This window comes from Bubalus kerabau, chromosome 3, assembly GCF_029407905.1.
Source record: "Bubalus kerabau isolate K-KA32 ecotype Philippines breed swamp buffalo chromosome 3, PCC_UOA_SB_1v2, whole genome shotgun sequence".
In the NCBI taxonomy this organism is placed as follows: domain Eukaryota; kingdom Metazoa; phylum Chordata; class Mammalia; order Artiodactyla; family Bovidae; genus Bubalus; species Bubalus kerabau.
The window spans coordinates 174,965,666-174,986,048 of NC_073626.1; the positions used below are offsets into that span (position 1 = coordinate 174,965,666).

General features: G+C 54.4%; 3 protein-coding genes across 7 annotated transcripts in view; 2 read left to right on the forward strand and 1 right to left on the reverse strand.

Annotated features, from left to right (window-relative positions):
* Window positions 1-7,085, forward strand: part of YARS1 (tyrosyl-tRNA synthetase 1) — a 31,262-nt gene extending 24,177 nt beyond the window's left edge. Inside the window, exons 9-13 of the mRNA XM_055573784.1 lie at window positions 2,104-2,239; window positions 3,235-3,332; window positions 4,206-4,399; window positions 4,913-5,054; window positions 6,236-7,085. Coding sequence (XP_055429759.1) covers window positions 2,104-2,239; window positions 3,235-3,332; window positions 4,206-4,399; window positions 4,913-5,054; window positions 6,236-6,346 — 681 coding nt within the window. The 3' untranslated portion in view covers window positions 6,347-7,085. The remainder of the gene's footprint in view (window positions 1-2,103; window positions 2,240-3,234; window positions 3,333-4,205; window positions 4,400-4,912; window positions 5,055-6,235) is intronic.
* ZBTB8OS (zinc finger and BTB domain containing 8 opposite strand) overlaps window positions 1-20,383 on the forward strand; it is a 305,810-nt gene that overhangs the window by 180,656 nt on the left and 104,771 nt on the right. The gene's annotated exons all lie outside the window — the stretch shown is intronic.
* The window catches only part of NHSL3 (NHS like 3), a 28,217-nt gene continuing 15,200 nt past the window's right edge, over window positions 7,367-20,383 (reverse strand). For 4 of the 5 annotated variants that reach the window (XM_055573776.1, XM_055573775.1, XM_055573778.1 and 1 more), the window contains exons 2-7: window positions 13,814-13,984; window positions 13,673-13,728; window positions 13,258-13,381; window positions 12,587-12,703; window positions 9,963-12,485; window positions 7,367-9,530 (exon numbers count right to left, since the gene is read on the reverse strand). In XM_055573776.1, coding sequence (XP_055429751.1) covers window positions 9,523-9,530; window positions 9,963-12,485; window positions 12,587-12,703; window positions 13,258-13,381; window positions 13,673-13,728; window positions 13,814-13,984 — 2,999 coding nt within the window. In that variant the 3' untranslated portion in view covers window positions 7,367-9,522. Of the gene's footprint in view, window positions 9,531-9,962; window positions 12,486-12,586; window positions 12,704-13,257; window positions 13,382-13,672; window positions 13,729-13,813; window positions 13,985-16,019; window positions 16,220-20,383 lie in introns of those variants that run through there. The other variant, XM_055573779.1, reaches the window with a different exon arrangement.

Below are 20,383 nucleotides of genomic sequence, written 5' to 3' on the forward strand. Positions count from 1 at the left end.
ATTTGACAATCTGGAGTGTATTGATGGGGAGAGGAAGGATGCCATGATAGGGAACAGGTTGCAAACCAGGTCATAAAGCACAAGCTGGAAGAACCAGGCATGTTGAACTGGGATGCAAGGATGTGTTTACCTGTCCTCAAACCCAAGGACTCTCCTGAGTTAGGGGTGAGGTTTCTTCCTGTGGCAACAGAGGGCTGAACCAGGACTGCAGATGCAGACTGCAGGGAGGCTTGCTTAAGCTTGAAGAACTTTGTAATGACCCCAGTTGTGTGGTGATGGACAGGGCTGTCTTGCCTGACCTTGCATTCCCCATCACTGAGGTGTTCAGGCAGAGGCCAGAGGACCACTGCAGGCAATGTCATATGAGAGTTTGAGCATCCAGTGGAAGAAAAGACTTAGTGACCTCTGAGTTCTGAGGTTCCTTCAGGCCCATTTTTGGGATATTTGGCAGCTGTTGCTCTGAAACCCTCTGTCTGCAGCCTGAGGCAGGCCACAGAACCCACACTCAACTCTTCAACCTCATGAGCAGGCCTTTGTGGGAATGATAAGAAGGCTTCCCTGGTGGCTCAGGTGGTAAAGAATCTGCCTACAAAGCAGGAGACCCAGGTTCAATCCCTGGGTTGGGAAGATCCCCTGGAGAAGGGAATGGCTACACATTGCAGTCTTCTTGCCTGGAGAGCCCCATGGACAGAGGAGCCTGGCAGGCTGCAGTCCACGGGGTTGCAGAGTCAGACACGCCTGAGTGACTAACACCTTCATTTTGTTCCACTAAGAAGTAATAGAAGAAATGTTTCTGAGAAAGAGCCTGACAACATAACCAGCAGCACTTCCTATGACGGTAGACATGTTCTTATCTGCACTGACACAGTTGCCACTGGCCACGTGTGACCAGTACAACAGCGGAACTGAATTCTAACTTAGATTTAAATATCTACATGTGGCTTGTGGCCACCATATTGGACAGTGCAGGTCTAAAGCTTTAATTTTGTTAAAAAGGAAGGACTTCCCTGGTGGTCCAGTGATTAGGACTTGGTTCTAGAACCAGGTTCAACCCCTCGTCAGGGAACTAGATCCCACATGCCACACGGTGTGGCCAACAACAACAAAAACACCATTCCTGAGAAAATGAAGGAGTAACATCAGAAACAAAAACATAGGTGTTTTATTACATGTATTCATACCTAAGGGGCATCTGTCAGAATACCTTAGAAGATCCTTTCGGGCCAGATTTAGGATGTAAAGGTTCTAGTCATGGGACTCGAGAAGAAAAAATGGAATTACTAAACTCCTCCCATGTACTAGCACTACACATCATTTTCACCCACGTTAAGTGATTTAATCCTCATTCCGACGCTGGAAGATACAAGTATTGTTATTTTCATTTACTTTTTAAAGTGAAGAATCCAAAGCTCAGAGCAGTTAAGTGCCTGGTTTGGGGTCACCCAGCTAGCTGGGACTCTCACCCCAGGTGATTTATCTCCAGAGTCTTTGTTCTTCCTTCTCGCTCACTCATCTCCCCCCACCCCCCAGGCTGTCTATAGCCCCTGGGTTCCCTGTGTGAATGTTTCCCTGCATATAAATAATACCTGCTTTATGCCACTACTCAGCATATTGGAGGAATTTGAGTCATCCCAGGTGGCGCTTGTGGTAAAGAACCCACCTGCCAATGCAGGAGACTCAAAAGACTTGAGTTCAATCCCTGGCTCAGGAAGATCCCCTGGAGAAGGGGACGAAAACCCACTGCAGTATTCTTACCTAGAGAATCCCATGGACAGAGGAGCCTGGCGGGCTAGTCCGTGGGGTTGCAGAGAATCGGACATAACTGAGCGACTTAGCACGCACAGTGAAATTTGACTAATTAGAAACATTTAGCCTCTACAAACTCTCAAGTTAGTATGGAATTCAGTGTCAGAAGACCTAGGTCTCTGACAAACTAGATAACCTTTTGAACCTGTGTCCCCGTCTCTGCTCTTCCAGCTTCACAAGGTTGTTCTAAGGTTCGAATAAGACTGCTGGGAAAACACCGTGCATTCCATCCGCACATTTTTCTTAGTAGATCCAGGTGTCCTGTGCCCCTTCTCACCCGGCCTTGCACACTTGCAGGTTGTCCACCCTGGAGACCTCAAGAATTCTGTTGAAGTTGCCCTGAACAAGTTGCTGGATCCCATCCGGGAGAAGTTTAATACCCCTGCTCTGAAGAAACTGTCCAGCGCTGCCTACCCAGATCCCTCAAAGCAGAGTAAGGCCAGCTGGGGAGGGGCCCGGGAAGGGGGGTCTGTGGGGGCTGCTGACATGAGAGAGCATGAGAGACATGTAGAGAGCCTGTCAGTGCCTCAGCAAAGGGTTTGTCTTCAGTTCAGGCCCAAGAAGCCGGGAGGGCCTGAAATGCAGGAATATCATGCCCCATTGACTGCTAGAATGGAAAACTCCAGTCATCTTGAATTTGGTTTGGTCGGTACCATGAAGCAATTTTGCTGTTGTTTTAGTCGCTAAGTCATGACCGAGTCTTTTGCGACACCATGGACTGTAGCCCCACCAGACTCCTCTGTCCACGGGATTTCCCAGGCAAGAATCCTGGAGGGGGATGCCATTTCCTCCTCCAGGGGATCATCCCTACTCAGGGATCAAAGCCATGTCGCCTGCATTGGCCGTGGGTGCACCGCTGAGCCACCTGAAGCGGTTACACCCTACTGGCAGTGCTGCTGTGAGACACGTGCCCTGGTCCTTTGACAAAACCCATGTCTTCAGTTAGGGAGAGAGGCTGCATTAGACCCTGAGGCTGACGTAGCTGCTCAGGCAGGGCCTGCACAGCTCCTTAGGGAAGCTGATCTCGAGATTCGCCCAGTTCCCTTCTACGTTTTCCTGACTGGCTCTTAGTCGACCAGCCGTGTAGCCAGGAAGCTGAGATGTTAACATTGGTTAATAACAATGTTAACATTGTTAACATTGATAACACTTTCGTCCCAGAAAAGGCTCAGTACTTACATACGGAACATGGGAATGGCGGCAAAGCCACACCAACCCCTCCTCTCCCCTCCAGCCTAATACCTGAGGGGGAGAGTGGTAAAATCTGGTACTTCTCTTCTCAGCAGCGGCCGCCTCTGTTTCAATTCAGTGGGTGGATTCTGGGGATTCTGCACTAAGTCCTGCTCGTGTCCTCATTTGAGGGCATCAGCAGCTGACCTGTCGTGGGAAGGAGGAGAGCTCTGAGCCTTGGGGTATTCTCATCCCCAGAGCCAGCTGTCAAAGGCCCTGCCAAGAATTCGGAGCCAGAGGAGGTCATCCCATCCCGGCTGGATATCCGTGTGGGGAAAGTCATTAGTGTGGCCAAGGTACTCATTTTCCACCACGTCCTGGAGAGGCAGACAGGGGTCAGGTTTGTCTGCTTCCATCTGGAGGAAACCTGGCCTGGGAGGGAGAGCAACATCCCTTAGGTCATACTGCAAGTCAGCGCCTAAGCATCTAGTTCCAGGCGTCAGGCTTTTCCCCTGGCCATCTCTGGACCTTATGCAACCAAACACAGCCAGGAACTCAGTACAGAGCGGATGTTAGTCGGAAGGAACTTGTTTATCTATCACATCCAGCCTGATGGACTCACCTGGTGTCTCTCAGCTTGTCTGGACTAGTTGCAGGCCTTATCATTGATCAGCTACTTTGTCTTTCCCTGTCCCCACCCCAGAAAATGGTGAAGGGAGAAAGAAGGACTTCCTCTTTGCCAGAGGCAGAACGCTTTGTAGCCAGTGGCCTAGGACCAGTGGTCTGGCTATTTTTTTCTCCCAGTATATATTTGCTTTTCACCATATAGACCAACCACCAAAACTACCTTCAAAGAGCTGCTGATGCTCTTGTTTCAGATGGTGAAGCTGGTAGCTGTCCCCCATCTTCCAGTCCCCCCCAGGATTGGGGTTGATTTCCAGCGCACATTTGGCCATAAGGATGGTCACCCAGCCACTCCAGGCCATTTTAATCTCTGTTAGAGACTCCTTTCACCTCTAACACACATAATTAGCCTCATGTTACTCAAATCTGGCTCTTTGAGGCCCCTTCTTATGTCTGCTATCTGAGACCTGGAGAGTTAGCTCTAGAGGGTTCCTCTTGGGGCCCCTGTAGGGAGTGGATGCCCCTTTCTGGAGCCAGAGGACTCGCCAGGCCCCATGATCTGTTCCACTGGGATACTCGCCAAGACTTGACATCTCTTGTGGCAGCACCCAGATGCAGACAGCCTGTATGTGGAGAAGATTGATGTGGGGGAAGCTGAGCCACGGACTGTGGTGAGCGGCCTGGTGCAGTTTGTGCCCAAGGAGGAATTGCAGGACAGGCTGGTGGTGGTGCTGTGCAATCTGAAACCCCAGAAGATGAGAGGAGTCGAGTCCCAAGGCATGCTCCTGTGTGCTTCTGTGTGAGTGAGAACTGGGGGGCTAGAGGGCCTTGGGAGGCCAGGAAGAGAGGGGTGGCCCACATGCTGCCCTTCCACATGCCAGGTGGAGGCCCTGAGAACACTCCCCGAAAGAGGAGTTACTGTACAGGAACCGTGGATGAAGCACTTTACCTGAAGTTAACTATATTAAAATGGAAATCGAAGATTCAGAGCTATGTGCATGCTCAAGTCTCTCTACTAGTAATGGGTGAAGCCAGGATTCAAACCCAGTTCATTGGCTATTACGTCATATCCCTTAAAAGCCCAAATTTTGGAATCTTTCCTGACATAGGATTTCAGTTGAGCCCTGGTTGACCCAGTGCTGGTAATGTCCAGAGATGTGGTCCAGCAGTGAGGAGCTCCTGGGGCTCTGGCATTGAGGGTACCCTAAATCCTATTAGAGCCCCTGAGGTAAAGGCCCCAGTGCTTTGGCCTCCACAGTGGCTGGAGGCCATCCATGGCCTCACTGTCTCACTGTGCTCTGTGTCCTTCCAGAGAAGGGGTAAACCGCAAGGTTGAGCCTCTAGACCCTCCTGCAGGCTCTGCTCCTGGTGAGCGAGTGTTTGTGAAGGGCTATGAGAAGGGCCAACCAGACGAAGAGCTGAAGCCCAAGAAGAAAGTCTTTGAGAAATTGCAGGTAACACGCTGCACTTTCCCCACCTGGGCCTTCCTGCATGTAAGCCCCTCTCTTCCTTCATCCCAGCCTCTCAAATGAGGTGCCTGAGAGCCCACGGGCCCTCACAGGCACTGCGTGCTGACAGGCTGTTAGAGGCAGCGTGTGAGGGACTGCAGCTGTTTCCTCGGTAGACCTTCAGTCTGTGATGGGAGATGATCCCCAGTTTATCTGGCATGGCCACACAGGGTCACCGGAAGTGATAGAGCCAGGATCAGAGCCCTCCTGGAGTCCTTCCTGCCCAGCCTGGTGTGAGAGCACTGATTCTCAGAGCACTGACTCGCATCACCTGCCCAGAATTCATTCATTCATTTAGCACCTATTGAGTCCCTAACATGTATGTCTGGCACTGTTCTAGGTGCTGGGGTTACATCACTGCATAAAGCAGCAGAGATTCACTCTCCTTATACAGCTAAGTCACTGCATGTGTGGCTTTATCTAGTTAATACTTCGTTTCCTTGACAAGTGTTTCTGGAGGGCTTTTAGAGTAGTTTCTACCTCTCCGTGCTCCTGCAAGTGACAACTGGCTTTGTCCACTCCCTCCTTTACTAGTTTCCCAGGCTGGTTTTTTGAATCAACTTATTTTTTTCTGGCTATAAATTTTCATTGTAGAAATGTCTAAAATGTAGGGGGAACAAAACTAACATCTATAATTCTGCTGCCTACTGGTTCTGAAAAATGTCATTAGTGATTGGTTTCCTTCTGGACTTCTTTTATGTATAGTGATAATGTTTATATTGGTAGTTTGAGTCATACCATATATTTATTCATTTTTTTTTAACTTTATGCCTCAAAAATTTACCCATCTTCTTAAATACTGAGGAGTGAGAATCATATATATATAGTATAGTATCATAATGATCGTTTCCAAAACCTTATTTGGACATTGAGGTTGTTCTCAGATTTTCACTTGGAATGCTACAGTAGATGTATTATACCAGTTGTTTGTACTTACTCATGATTGTTTTCTTAACCTAAATTCCTAAAGTGACCTTACCTTGGGCGAATGATAGGAGATGGAAGTTTTCACAAACTGCTCTTAGAGAAGTTGGGTCCCCTTACACTCGAGTAGTGCACGAGTCTGTTTTCTTGCATTCCTGCCACCATCACTGTAATCACTTTTTTGTGTTATTTTTCTTGCCCAGGCTGACTTTAAAATTTCTGACGAGTGCATTGCACAGTGGAAGCAAACCAACTTCATGACCAAGCTGGGGTCCGTCTCCTGTAAATCGCTGAAAGGGGGGAACATCAGCTAGCCAGCCTGGCGGCTTCCTCCCTTCTCTCATCATCCTCAGTCATCTGCTCTCTCCTTAATTTGCTCCGTCCATCACCTGCTTATCCATCTCCCAGGACACTAAAGCAGGACGTTCAGGACTCTTTTAAAAGACACAAGACTTGGTGAGGGGCAGCTCAGCCTCCCTAGGATCCAGGAGCACCCTGTCTGCATGGAGAGGCTGACCTGGGGAGTGATGGGGGCAGGGCAGCACAGGGAGTCCAGCCCTACCTTCTTCCCTTGGCAGCTGATCTGACAAATCTGGTTTCAATATAACGTAACTCAGAAAAAGTTTATGCCATAATCCTTCTAATTGGAAAAATATTGGTTTCCAGTTTTCCTAGAGTTACCACGGCAGCCATGTCTCTGGCTGGGATCTGGTGCCTGAACTGGGCTAATTACAGCCTCTCCCCAACAGGAAACTGTGGGATTTGAAAAGGGGAGGGAAGGGAAAACAGAGAACCTAGTGGTCTACCAAATGGCTGGCAGCTTTCCCCCAGCATGCCAACTCTGAGGCTTGGCGCTGGGGGGCAGGGCCTGCCCCAGGGCTCCTGGAATGTCCTTTGATCATGCTAGGTGGGCACACTCCCTGAACCAGCTGTGTGTTGTTGGATGGCACAGGCTGGTTTTTTCTTCGGGGAGGGTGGGGTACTTCTCCATAAGCCATCTCAGAACCACTAAATGTCGCTGTCATAAATTCAAATAAAATACCTGAACAAGGGTGCCTGGATGGGACCTGTCTGTGAGCTGGACCAACTGAGGAGAGAACACAGTGTATAGCAGCCTCTGGGCTCCGCCCCTGCCTAGGGCTGCATGTGTCTTGGACTTTTGAACCTGTAATGAGGGCATGGGTGGACTGGGCTGGACCGCAGATACCTTGACTTTCCCTTTAGCTGTGTTGAGCAGAAAAGGCTCACTTTGGGGTCCAGAACATTTTCCTTTCTAAATGTGGGGTGCAGACCACCACCCTGACCCTCCCCATTAAGAAGCAGCAGCCACAGCCAAGTTTTAATCATTTAATTAACACCTTCGAATGAAATCCACACAGAGTTTTTCCATGTGTCTCACTCCGGCTTCAGGGCAGAGGGAACAGATTGTATAGACATATCAAAGACTCAAAAATTTAAAGAAATATATATATATATATATATATATATATATATACTTCTCTCTCTAACATTTTTATGGAAATTAAAAATCAGAGGCTTTTGGTCTCCATGTGCACTAGGTCAAGTTCATTTACCCCAGAGGACAAAGGATTGCCTCTTGGGAGATCCTCCCTTCTCCTTTCAACTCTGTCCCACCCGGTGGGGAAACAAGCTCAGAGGACTAACTGAAGATAAGGAGTAACAAAGAGAGGGGAGGCAAAGATACAGAAGGTGGGCTCCCTCTCACCTCCAGCAGCTCTGTGGCCGCTGCCTAGGCTTGATGTCATGGAAGCTTTGGCCTGGTCCTAGTCCCTCATTCCCAGGAGATTGATCAAGAGCTCTGAGCAGAGCTGGTTTACTGACTGTCTTCCCCATCTTACCGGGCAGGCACAACACATACCCAGCGGGCACGGAAGAACACTGGTTTATAGCTGAAGAGAAGATGGTGGAGAAGGCCAGAGGAACCTGGGCTCTCCAACGACATCCCCTGTGTTCCCAGCTCTTGTTCTGGGAGAGGGTCAACCTGTCTCCTGGGTGGAGGAGAAGCAGCTAAAAAGGTTCCTTGTCCAGCTCAAGCCTGAGTCACTGTTGAAGAAAGAAGATCAATACAGAAGGGGTGACCCTGGTGACAGCCACACTGCAGCGGGAGGAAGCACTAGGGTCGCCCCCGTGGAACCTTGGAGGAAACTAGCTTACCAACATAGGTGGCACTGGTTGAAAATGGAAAAATCGCTAAGATTCCTGGAGAGATCAGTAGCAGAGACTGACATCTACGGCTGGGGGGGAACCACCCAGCCTGCCCCTAGGAGCATCAAGTGCCCCCTCTTTGACTAGGGAAAAGTCTGGAATAGAATGCACCCTTGGCTTCCCATCCTGTCACTCAGCGTCAGCACCCTCCCCAGTGGAACCACCTGCACTAACAGGCAGCTGCAGAAAGGACATGCACAGAGCAAAGGAAGGTCAGGATGAAATCCACAGGGCCAGGTCCCAGCCCACTGCCCAAAGAAGCTCTTCCCTGCCAGCCCCAGCCCCACCCTTTCATCCATGTCCTCAGTACTTCCTGCCAAGCTGAAAGGGACCCAACTCTGCCATGGCCCGTGGGCTCCTGCCTCTAAAGAGTTATGCTCGCCCACCCCAACCTGATCAAGTGAAATGGGGCCAAGTGACCCATGACATGACTCCCTGCTCTGTTCTCGGAGGGCAGGGTGAGCCTGTGAACCTCCCCTCTGGTGTTCTCCACCACCCATTTGGACCTTGACAGGCTCCCACTTCCTGTCCCCTGCATGAAGCACCTGGCAGAACTAGAAGGCAGGAAGCTGGTTGGTGGTAAGTTGAGGCACAGGGGGACTAACCCCCGCTGCACCTTTTGTGCTTTGGAATGCCACAGCCCCAAGCCTGCCTCCAGCCTGGAGAAGCCTGTGGGAATACGACTTGCCTACCTCCAAGAACTAAGAAAAGGAGCAAACTGGATCAGAGGAGAGGGGGACAGGTTAGTCCCAGCCGAGGGCTGGCTGCTGGGGACTGATGCTGCTGCCATGTAAACAGGCCCTTGGAATGTGGCTTCACGGGCCCGGGGGAATGGACATGCAGCCACTTTTCAAAAGTGCTTTGATTCTGGACTACAGCATGTGCATGATTTGGATATGAACAAAAAGAAAAAGTGAGGTGCTGTGGTCCCCCATCTCTGTGGCCTTGAGGCCAGCAGGGGGCGCAGACATCCACTCTCACCAGCTACCTCCTCCAAGATGAGGCTAAGGCCAAGACTGAAGCAGCAGCTGCCAGAGGTGAGTCCATTCAGGAAAAGGCATGAGAGCTGGGTGACTTGGAGGACAGGATCCACACAGGCTTGCATAAATACCGAAGGCCGTGGAGGTTAAGGCTGCAGGCGTCCCCCCATTAGGTTAAGTGTCTGCCGTATCCTCTCATCCTCGGAGCCGCTCAGGTCCCTGAGAATGTATTCCTGGGATGGGTCAGCAGTGCCAGCGAGGTGTCTGGTGGTCAGACCAGCTTTCTATGCGTCTGCAGAGGGCAAAGAAGGGACACTCAGCCAGGGGCCCCCGAGTTTGGTTCTGGCCACTAAGAGCCCAAGGCACATCCTCACCCCCTTGCTTTACTGACCATGCCAACAGCACAGGGCTCAACATTTTACAAGTGCTCCCTCTGCCTCTATAAAGTATCACTCCTCACACTTCACAGTGAGGAACTCGAGGCCAGGATGGGTGGATAAAATGGCAGAGCTGGAATTCAAACTCAGTAGGTCTGACTCCAGAGACCCTCATACCAAACTCCTTCAATGGAGCTCATCAGAGGTGACAGGTCACCTCCCCAGACACCCCAAGACCAGAAAAACCTTCAAGATCCAAGAGCAAGTCCCTAAGGGCAGAACTTCCGATACCTGTGTCCCATGACCAGTGCTGGATTCCACACCGCACCCCTCCCAGCCCACTGTACCTGTACTAGGCAGGCCCAGCTTCTGCTCCTCCGGGCCCACCAGCTGCAGGACACTTCCATTCTCTGCCAGCTCCTCCTTAGTCCTGTCCTCGGCATGGGGGAGCCCGTTGGTGGGAGGCGCAGTAAGGGGCTCAGCTCGAGGAAAGCTGGGGGAGGTGGGAAGGGGAATGCCCCCAGAAGGCTTGCGAGCCACAGGCGGGGGGGCCTTAGGTGTCTTCTTTGGGGTCTGGGGTGGCCGTTGCTCTGAGATGCTCCTTAGTTCAGCTACCAGGTTCCGCTGGAGGTCAGCCTGGGTCTCCGGGGACACAGGCCGCTCCAGCTGCAGCTTCTTAGTGCCCTTGGAGAAGATGAAGCTGGCTGTAGAGGCAGGGGACCGTGGCTCTGCCTCAGGTGGTCCATTGGGCTGGGCACCCAGAGGGCCTGCGCTGACAGCCAGGTTAGAAGCCTTGAGCCGCACAGCTGCATGGAGCCCTGAGGAGGCGGCAGACGCAGGACTAGCCCGCCCTGACAGGGCCCTTCGGAGTGGCTTCTGGGGGGGCGATGGCCCCGATGCTGGATTTGGAGCCACCGTGGGAGCGCCCACAGAGCGCAGCCGAACCGTCTGCAGGAGTGAGGGTGTGACCAGGGGCGCGCTGGCATCCTCCCGGGGAAGACCCCCACCCTTGCTGCAGCCCACTGGCTCCTTCCGAGGGGCCTTGGCCAGAAGCCCTGCGACAGAGCCGGCAGCAGGTGGGGCGGGCGGGGCGGGAGGAGGGTCTGGGGTACCAGAGGGCTGGTTCTGGAAGGAAACAGCAGGTAAGGAGGCCTCCGGGAGGGGTGAAGGGCCTGCGGGCTCAGGGCTAGCCACAGAGAAAAAGGCTTCCTCGGGTGGTGGGAAGTCGGCCATGGACAGGTCCTGCTCCTCTGGGGTAGGAGGCGGGGGAGGGGGCCAGTTGGGATCTTGGAGGGGCTCCTCAGCAGTCTCTGGGGCAGACAGGGCCCCCTCAACCACCTCTGGCTTCTTAGTGGGGGGTGGGGGTGGGTGATATGATGGGGGTGGGGACGGAGGGGGTGACTGGTCTTTGGAGGCAGCAGGAGATGCCTGAGGTGGGGTCAGGGATGTCTGGGGTGTGGGTGGGGACTCAGGACTGGCAGCGGTGGTAGAGACAGGCCCAGGGACTACAGCAGGAGCAAGGGCAGCTTGGTTTGGACTCTTGGGCTTAGAGGGAGGTGGGGAGAAGGGGGCAGCCACCTTGGGGTGAGGAGGTATGACAAACCTGTCGCCCAGGGCAGTCGACATGTGAGGACCAGAGCGGTCTGAAGGTGCTGGATCAGAGGAAGAGGAACACAGAGATGTGAGGGAGGAGGAGACGGAGGTCCCGGGAGATCGAAGGGAAGTGACACGTTCTGGTTTGGGGGGCTGGGCCTTGCCTGGGGAAGCAGGGGCCCCTGCTAGACCCTTGGGGGGTAGGGTAGGGGTACCACTTTGGCTCGAGTATCCACTGGAGGGTGAGAGTGTCCGTTCTGGGGAACGTGGGGGGCGCCGGGAGCCACCCGGAGACAAGCCAGACACCCAGCCGCCTGCCGAGCTGGGTGGACAGTGCGGGGCCGCCATCCCTTCCGACCCTCCAGTGGTGGGCGGCCGGGGCGGCTGCAGCTGCTGCTTCCGCTCTGGCTTGGGAGGCAGCCCCAAGGGCCCATCAGGGACCGCCGAGCTGCGCTGATGGAGCGAGTGGGTCCGGCGGGGAGGCGGAGGGGGCCGCTTCAGCTTACGTAGGGACACGCTCCGGCCAGACAACTGGCTCCCGCTCCGAATGCTGACAGTGTCCGAGGCTTCGGCGGTGCTGCCCCCGCTGGGAGAGCCCCGCCCGCTGCCCCCCTGCGGAGGGGGCGCCACGCTACTGTTGGCCACGGAGCCCTCTGGCCGGCCCTCAGAGCCACCCTTAGAGGAGAGGGTGGAGCCATCAGACACGATGGTCTCCGAGGACTGAGAATGGCTCCAGGTGTCGCTGGAGGAGGAAGGGTGGCGGCTGCGGGGTCGCGGGCTGGAGACCGAGGAGAAGCGGCCCAGAGAGCGGACGGAGGCCGGGCTGGCTGAGAGCAGGCTGCAGCGGCTCAGGGTGCGCAAGCTGCAGCGGCCCAGGGCCACCACGTCCACGGTGGGCGGCAGCACGGCGTGCGGGATCAGCTTCGACAAGTAGGTGGCCTGGGGCGAGATGGACATGGCCGGGCTCAGGGGTTCTGGAGGCCCGGCCCCTCCCGTCAGTCCGGGCACTGCGAGGGACATGGGCCGGATTAGCGGCGGGGGCCGCGCCCCCGTGGACCGGCCGAAGAGCGTGTCATCGCGGTAGATGCGGTCGATGTGGCGCTGCAGCAGGGCCTCGGCCCCAGCTTCGGCCTCTGCCTCCAGCGCCTGCAGGGACACCCTGGCCCCTGGCCCCGCGGCCGGGCCTGCCGGACGGCCATCCACTGTGGGAATGCGTACAGCGTCCCGTGGACCCGGAGGCCGAGGCGTACCTGGTGGCTCACGTTCATTCCGCAGGCCTGGAATGGACCAAGGAGGACGTGAGAGTCAGTGGGGATGTGGGTGGGAGTCAGCGGAGGGCCAGGGCTCCCACCCACAGCCTCCCCAATGGGGTGCTCACCGAGTTCCTTTTGCACGTGCTGCGGCAGTCCCAGCACCGTGCTCCGCCGCTCCCGCCGCCGGCGCCCCGACTTTCCAGATGGTTTGGGAAACGAGTCGTGGGGCCGGAAGGTGGAGCCTGGGGGCCAGTCCAGGGGAGAGAAACTGTTAGAGCAGGTCTTGGGGCACATTCCGCCAAGCACGACTTTTACAGACTATTAACAAGAGCTCTGTGAAAAAAGATTTCCACTGTCAAGTAGGCATGGGCAAAACTGGGTTAAAGCTAGATGCTCTTCCGCAAGGTTCTACTAGGTCGATAAGGATAATTTCCATTTAGTGAACACTTACTATGTGTTCTAAACACTTGGCATTTGTTCCCATAAAGTAAGTATTCTTGTCTCCTTTTTATAGAACATCAAACAGAAACACAGAGAGGTAAAGGGTTGGCCCAAGATCACACAGCTGTATCAACACAAGGCTCAAACCCAGGTTTCTCAACTCTGAACTATCCTGCATTTCAGTTAATGTTCATCATGAATCTCCAAGAGGACATAGGGTACTATGTTTCCTGAATTCACTGAGTCACAGAGTCTTGAGAAACACTAGATTAGGAGGAAAAGGGAAAGCTGCAGGTGCTGGGTGCCGACCACTCCCCCTCCCTTGCCCAAGAATCCCCGGCTGGTGAGCAGACACCTTTGCGCTGGATCATCTCAGAGCGGATGGAGAGCGCGTCCTCTGCCGTGGAGCTCTCAGCCGTGTAGGATGTGGTCTGGCTGCAGAAGGAGATGCTATCATCATCTGGCCCAGTGCGGGAAGACTGTTGGGAGAAGAAGGATCAGCCCAGAGGCGTGAGTGGGGCTGACCCTTGCCTCTGCAGGCTCCCCCTTTTGAACTTCTCAGATTCACCCCTCCTAACCTGCCCCAGCATCACCTAGCACTGAGCAGGCATCAACCAGAGCTACCCTGCACCAGCCCTCAGCGGGCAACTAGTCTAGTTTTCACAATACAGGAAGGAAACAGATCCAGAAAGGTTAAAGATATACTTGGCAGAGGTCAAGTCAAGCAGGGAGGGAGGAAGAGTCAGGACTGAGCTGGGGGCGGGGCGCACCTGTAAGCTCTGGGTGTCTCCATGGTCCCAGGCACTCTTGTTCAGTTTCTGTTTTTCTGAAAGATATCAGAGAGGCATGCTGAGCCAGGCCCCTGACTCTGTGAGCTGAAAGCATCGCTAGATGGGGAGGGAGGCAATTACCTTGCTGCTGGAGGGAACGGAGCCCCTCCTGGGCCTGCGTGTGTAACTCTTCCAGGTGAGGCGGTCGCCCAGTGGGGAAGAAGACATTGTCCTGGTGGTCGTCCACGACAGACCCTGGCCCCTGGCCAGGCCCCACACTCAGTCGTTTGTCGCTCTCAGCCTTGGCAGAGCCTGGTGGGATGAAGGAGGAAGGAAAGTGAGGCCCAAAGGCATCTGGGTCCTGTGAATGCACAGACACTGCAGCAAGGGCACCCACAGTCCCCAGGGTGCACAGGGCACCTGCCCGGCACCCTTCTGTACCGGCACCTGCCCGGTACAGACTTCTCCTAGTCTGTACTCACAACCCACAGTCCCCCGGGTATGTACTCCATACAAAAAAACCCCCAGAATTGGGTTGGCCAAAAAGTTCATTCTGGTTTTTCCATAACATCTTATGGAAACCCCCCAAATGAACTTTTTAGCCAACACGATACATACTCAAGCTGTATCCAAGTGTACATATATCTGAGTACCCACAAGACACAAAGGGCCCCATATAGGGGCATATATGCCCATTATATATGCACATAACACAGGCTTCATTTAGTGTGTACACAAACAAATAGCATCCAAGTATAACAACATCTGCGTGCCCACACCACAGCACATCCAGCCCCCAGTCCCAGCACACCCAGCACATGAATCCCACAGTCCCCATTCTGTATCTACGCAAACAGTACCATATATACATACAACTGTCACTCAGAGCCCCATGTAAGACACTCCAGTGTACACACAGGCCAGAGCAAATTCATTTCTCTTGTCTCCAGATTCTGAGCTCCACTTTACAGAAAGACAAACCACCTTTCTGTACACCTCCTTGGCCCAGATCCAAGAAAAAGACACACGGGACACTAGGAAGGGGTGGGCACTAACACAGGTCATAACTGGATTCCCAGAAGTCCTGGGGTGTGGGCTAAACCAAGGATATGGCCTCCTGGGTCCCCCACTCACCCATGCAGCTGTCCCTTAGTGAAAGGATAGGCAGGGGAGGGGAGAAGACGGACCCCGGCTCCTCCACTCCCAGATGAGGCAGCTCCAGCCTCTCTTGGGGACCAGTCCCAGGTATCCCCCTCTCCTCAAGGCCCAGGCCCTGATGCCAAGGACCCAGGGATCCATTACAAAGGATCTTGTTACAGGCCCCGCCCATGGAGGAGCTGGTTATCTAATCCTGGGAATAGGGGGCTGTGTCAGCAGTGTGCAGCCCCAGCTCTCCTTTAAATGGAACCCACAACATAAGCAAAAGCTCGGTGTGGGTCACGTGACCTTGGCAGCACCTTGTGGAGCAACAGGAACAAAACAAGCCCTTTAAAGGGCCACGCCCCAAGATCAGGGTCTTCAGTTCAGACATCTGACCTGTCCCTTCCTCCTTCCTCAGCCCATTCCTCAACAGCTGAGCTCCTGCCCAGGGAATCCTCAGGAAACCCACAAGGTCAGAGCTGGGGGCGTCTCTCAGTGATCCTCTCCCTAATCTCCTGAGTTTACAAGTCCATAAACAAGCCCCAAGAGGAAAGGTCTTGCCTAAGGTCACCCAGCAAACTGCAGTCAGAGCCAAGACTAAACTACAGGTTCCCAGAGGGGCCTCCAGAATCACACCCACACTTGGGGGCCCTTTGGCACCCCCAGAAAGTCTAATAAGCTCTGGCCCCTACATCTTAATCCAGGCCTGAAAGCCCATATCCTAGAAGAAAGTGGGGAGAGGCCCCTCCCCTCAAAACAAACCCCCAGGCCTTCAAACAGGATTTCCCTGACCTGTTCCCCAACTTCCAGGGTCACTACTCTCCTCTCCACCCTGCTCTCCACCTGCCATCCTCCCACACACCTGAGCCCACCTGGGAGGGGGTGCCCTACCTCTTGGAACTTAAGTACTGGGATGTACCCAGTAAAGTATGAGCACCCCCGGAGGAAGGCAATCCTGCCCAAGGGCTGCAAGCTTCAAGGTCAGAGACACCTAGAGCCGCCCTCGGAACAAGCAGGGAGCAGACAAAGGCAGTGGAAGAGCAGTGGACAAAGGCATCGCGGGCGACAGGGCAGTCTGGCCTCATTACCAGCCCCCAGGCCCCATCCCATGACCTTCCCCGGCCTCGATCCCCCATCCTACAGAAGGGTCTGGCAAATGGGGGTGTCAGGGATCCCTCATCTAAGCCCCCCAGCCACACCCACTCACCCTTCTTCTTAAAGAGCCCGAGGAGCGCCGGGAGGTGGCGGCCCAGGAACACCACCATGACTGCAGGCGCCAATGGGGCCGTCCCCTACGCTGACCTCTCCAGAACGCCCAGCGACGCCTTCTTCGCCAGAACCCAGCGCTGAGGGGACCAGTCTGCCAGAGCCCAGCTGCAGAGCACCGGCTCCAGCCAGAGGAGGGGGAGGGGCTGCTCCCCAGGTCCTCCTCCCACCTTCGCCACTGATCCCGCCCACCACCGACACCGCCCCCGAGTGCAGGGCTGGGATAGGAACCCTCCCAGGCTCCGACAGGGAAACTGAGGCCCAGAGTCTCTGAATACCCTGCTCTTGTAGACAGGATGACTAGGAGGGTCAGATAGTCAACTCCAGGGGCCGCCCAATGCCCACCCCCCCCACCTCCCCGCCACTTCCCAAGTCTTTTTCTAAACAGTCAGGAGCCAGAGCTAAGGCAAGGGTCCCAGCTGCCAGATGGGAGGTGGAAGAGCCACTAGATTAGACTTGGCATGATGCCCAGCCCCAAGTCCTCCTGGCTGGTGAGAGTGCTTCCCTGGGGAAGGATCTCAGAGCAGGCAGCAGCCAGGCAGAGGCTCAGGACTGCCTGTGGGGATGGCAAAGCCACTGGCAGAGGTTCTGGAGGAGTGGGAGCCAGCCCAGGACACATGCTGGAATGCCAGGGAGACACCCATCACGGTAGCAGGTGCTAACAGCCCCTCGTGTGTGTTCAGCCCCAGGTTTTCCAAAGGACTGTCTTCCCACTTGGGTGACGTGACATCAGCAACCCCAGAAGGAAGCACTGTGAACTCTGCAAGGCCACACGGCAGAGGCAGGCCTTCCACACAGACTTCTTGCTCCTCCTGCCCAGGATCCTTCCCGCTGGCCTCACTCTGTTGACTCAGTGACTCTGCTGGGTCACCAGGCAAGGAGAACAGAATTAGCCAACAGCTCATAGATGAGGCCAATACGAGTGGGGGCAGGAAGGCACTTGCATGGAACTCAGGTCCAGGTTCAAATCTAGCTCCATCACGTTCAAGTAATGACCCCTTATGGAAACAAGGCCAATAACTACTCTTTGTAAAACATTTGTTTAATCAGCAAATATTTATTAAACTAGTACTAGAGGTTATAGCTGGAGAAGGAAATGGCAACCTACTCCAGTGTTCTTGCCTGGAGAATCCCAGGGATGGGGGAGCCTGATGGGCTGCGGTCTATGGGGTCGCACAGAGTCGGACACGACTGAAGCGACTTAGCAGTAGCAGTAGCAGCAGCAGCAGGTGTTATAGCTAATGGAGAATTTTTACTTTGTTCACCAGTATATCCCTAGTGTCTGGCACATACAATGAGTTCAATAAATATTTGATGAATACATGAATGAGGTGAACTAGCAGAATAATTTCAGATAGTGAAGGCTGAGGAGCTATGACAGGAAGTGCGTAACTTGAGGGGGCATCAAAGGAAAGCCGTTGGAAGCAAGACCTAAAGAATGAGAAGGAGCCAGCCAGGCCAAGTGCTGGGCACAGAAACTTCTAGAAAGAGGCAACAGCAAGCCTACAGCCTTGAGGCAGGAGTGATGGGGTGGGTTTCCTAGAACAGAGCAGAGGCCAGTGTGGCTGGAATACAGTGAGCAAGGGAGAGAAAGCAGGTGAGAAGAGGCAGGAGCCAGGTCAGGGAGGGCCCCGTTGGCACTGGCAGAGTCTGAATTTTATTCAAAGAACCCCAAGAGGTCAGTACTGAAGTTTAAGCTGAGGATTGATGGTGTTAAAAGAGATTGCCCCTGGCAACTCCAGAAAGAGTAGCTAGCTGAGGGACTTCCCTGGAGGTCCCGGGGTTTCCACTGCAAGGGACACAGGTTCAATTCCTGCTTAGGAAACTAAGATCCTGGATGCCATGCCAGGCGGTTCAGCCAAAAAAAAAGAGTAGCTGAGACTGTGGACAAGCAGGTCTGTGAACCATAAAGTGCAGTCCCCCAGACTCACCTGAGGACACCCCTCTCTCACAGCACCCTTCTCTCTCTGAGTCCCTAGAGATCTAAGAATTCACAGTGGCTCCCATGCCATAAGATCCGTCTGCTGGTCCTTCACTTGCTGTGCCACTTCTTATGGACCACTCACGCAGACAGTTGAGCCTTCACTCTCCAGAGAACAAAATTCTGTGGGGCTACATAGTATATATCCACAGATCACTGAAATCTAAACAACAACTTTTAAGAAATAGGCTTTTTTTCCCCTTTGGCTGCACTGCATAGCTTGCAGGATCTTCGTTCCCTGACTAGGAGTTGAACTCGGGCCCCAGCAGTGAAAGCCCAGAATCCTAACCTCTGGACCACCAGGGAATTCCCAAGAAGCAGGCACGTTTATCTCTATTTTACAGATGACGATAATGGACACCAGAGAGGGGAAGCATTATAATAAAGCTGGTAAATGACAGGGCAGCACTGGCACTCAAGACCACTTGAATCCAAAAGCCATGTTCTGCCTGCTGTGCCAGCTACAAACCTGATCTTCCCTCTGAAGCAGAGATCACCCCCACAGATGGGAGGTTTCTTGGCTACATCGTCCACTCTTCCCTCCCTCTTAGGCCAGACCCATCCACCCCTCTTATGAGTCCCACTCAAACAGAAAAGAGCAGTAGACTGACACTTGTAGGGTGATTAATTCATGCTAGGCACCATGCCAGACGCTGGCAGAAGGCAGTCTCTGCCCTCTCAGATCTGACAACAGTCCTTTGAGGTAGGTACTCAAAGGTACTCTCCTGGTAACTGACCTGTGAGGCTCAGAGAGCCAGGAGACTGCCCAAGCTCTGGCTGGCCCCCAAACTGGAGCCTTCAACCCTGTAGGGTCATGCTCAGCTTCCCCCAACCAGGGAAACTAAGGGCTGAGCTCTGCTAAGTCAGGGGCGGGGGGAGCATCAGGGTCCCAGGCCTGCAGCCGGAGGTCAGGGCCACAGCTGCAAATTCCCCAGTCTGATCCAAGGCTCTCACACTTGATAACATCTGGTTTGCCCAGCAGCACCCCGCCCCCAACCAACTGTGGCTTGGCCAGGGCTGAAGCCACTCTGAGCCACTTCAGGCACAGGTCGACACACCTGTAGCTCCTCTGGGGAGAGGCTCAGTAAGCTGAGTCTTGGGTGGAGAGCATGCACCTCGCCAAGAAACTGAGGCCCAGAAGAGTGAAGGACCCTGGCAAAGGCCACACTTGGAGTCCGTGTTCCAGGACCTTCTGCCCCAGCAGAGTTCAGAGGTTCAGCCGGGCTGAGGCACACCGCGCTGCCTCCACCGCCTACCTGCCCGGGGGAGGAGGCTTCCCGGATCTGAGAAGACACCTTGATCCCAGGCACACCTCCCAAGATGCAGGGCACACCAGGAAACACACCTGCAGATACTGTCCACCAGCAAAGGTGTGCAGCTCGCACCTCCAAAATGTCTCACTGGGGCCACCCCCACAGGCGGGCCCCTCACGAACACATCCACAAAGCACACCCACGCCTCCTTAAGCCATGTGAGCACCACTGCACAGATTCACGCAGGGCCCTGCTAGGTGGCTGCTTGTACACGAAGGCAGGTACACGTATCCATGGCTCTGGGGCCCTCCTGAGCCTGGGGACAGGGAGGAATGGGGCAGGGAGCCCCCGCCCCTCCAAGGCCACGTGCACCTGTGCGCAGGCGTACACACTGTCTTGGCAACATCCTCCATGGGGTGAGGCCTCAACCTGCCCCATTCCAGAGCAAGGGGCGGGGGCTGTGGCGCACCTACAGCCAGGCCGGCCTGACTCAGGGGAGAGGAATGAAGGGGGAGGGCACAGCTGCCCAGGTGGCCTTGCTCTGGAGCCAGGATCCAGGGTGTTTGGAGGCCCCTGCGTCTCAACCCCTCCACAGCTGTACTGGTGGGCCACCCAAGGCCCAGAGGGGACCACGGCCTTCCTATGGGAGCAGCATCCAAAGCACGGGTAGATTTTATTCTCTTAGAGGCGAGGCAAGACAAAGGGAAGTAAACGTAACTCTCAGGTGGAGGCGCTTTACAGTTCTCGACACACTTTCTCTTCTACTGTCTCGAAGAACTTGAAGAACAAGAAACCTGAAAGGAAGGTGTGAGCTCCCCTCTTACAGATGAGTGCAAGGAGGCCTGTGGGAAAGTGACTTCCTCAAGGTCACCCAACCAGGAAGTGGCTGAGCCCACAACCCAGGTCTCATTCCAAATGCCAGTTAAGGGGTCGGAGAGGGGGAAGGGGGCAGTAGCCTCACTCATGGCCCAAAGTAGGGGAACTCTGCACCCCACTTCTGCACAATGGGAATCCCCCTTCCTTTTCTCAGTGTGAAGCTCCGCCCCAGCCTGGACAGAGCTGACAGGCCGG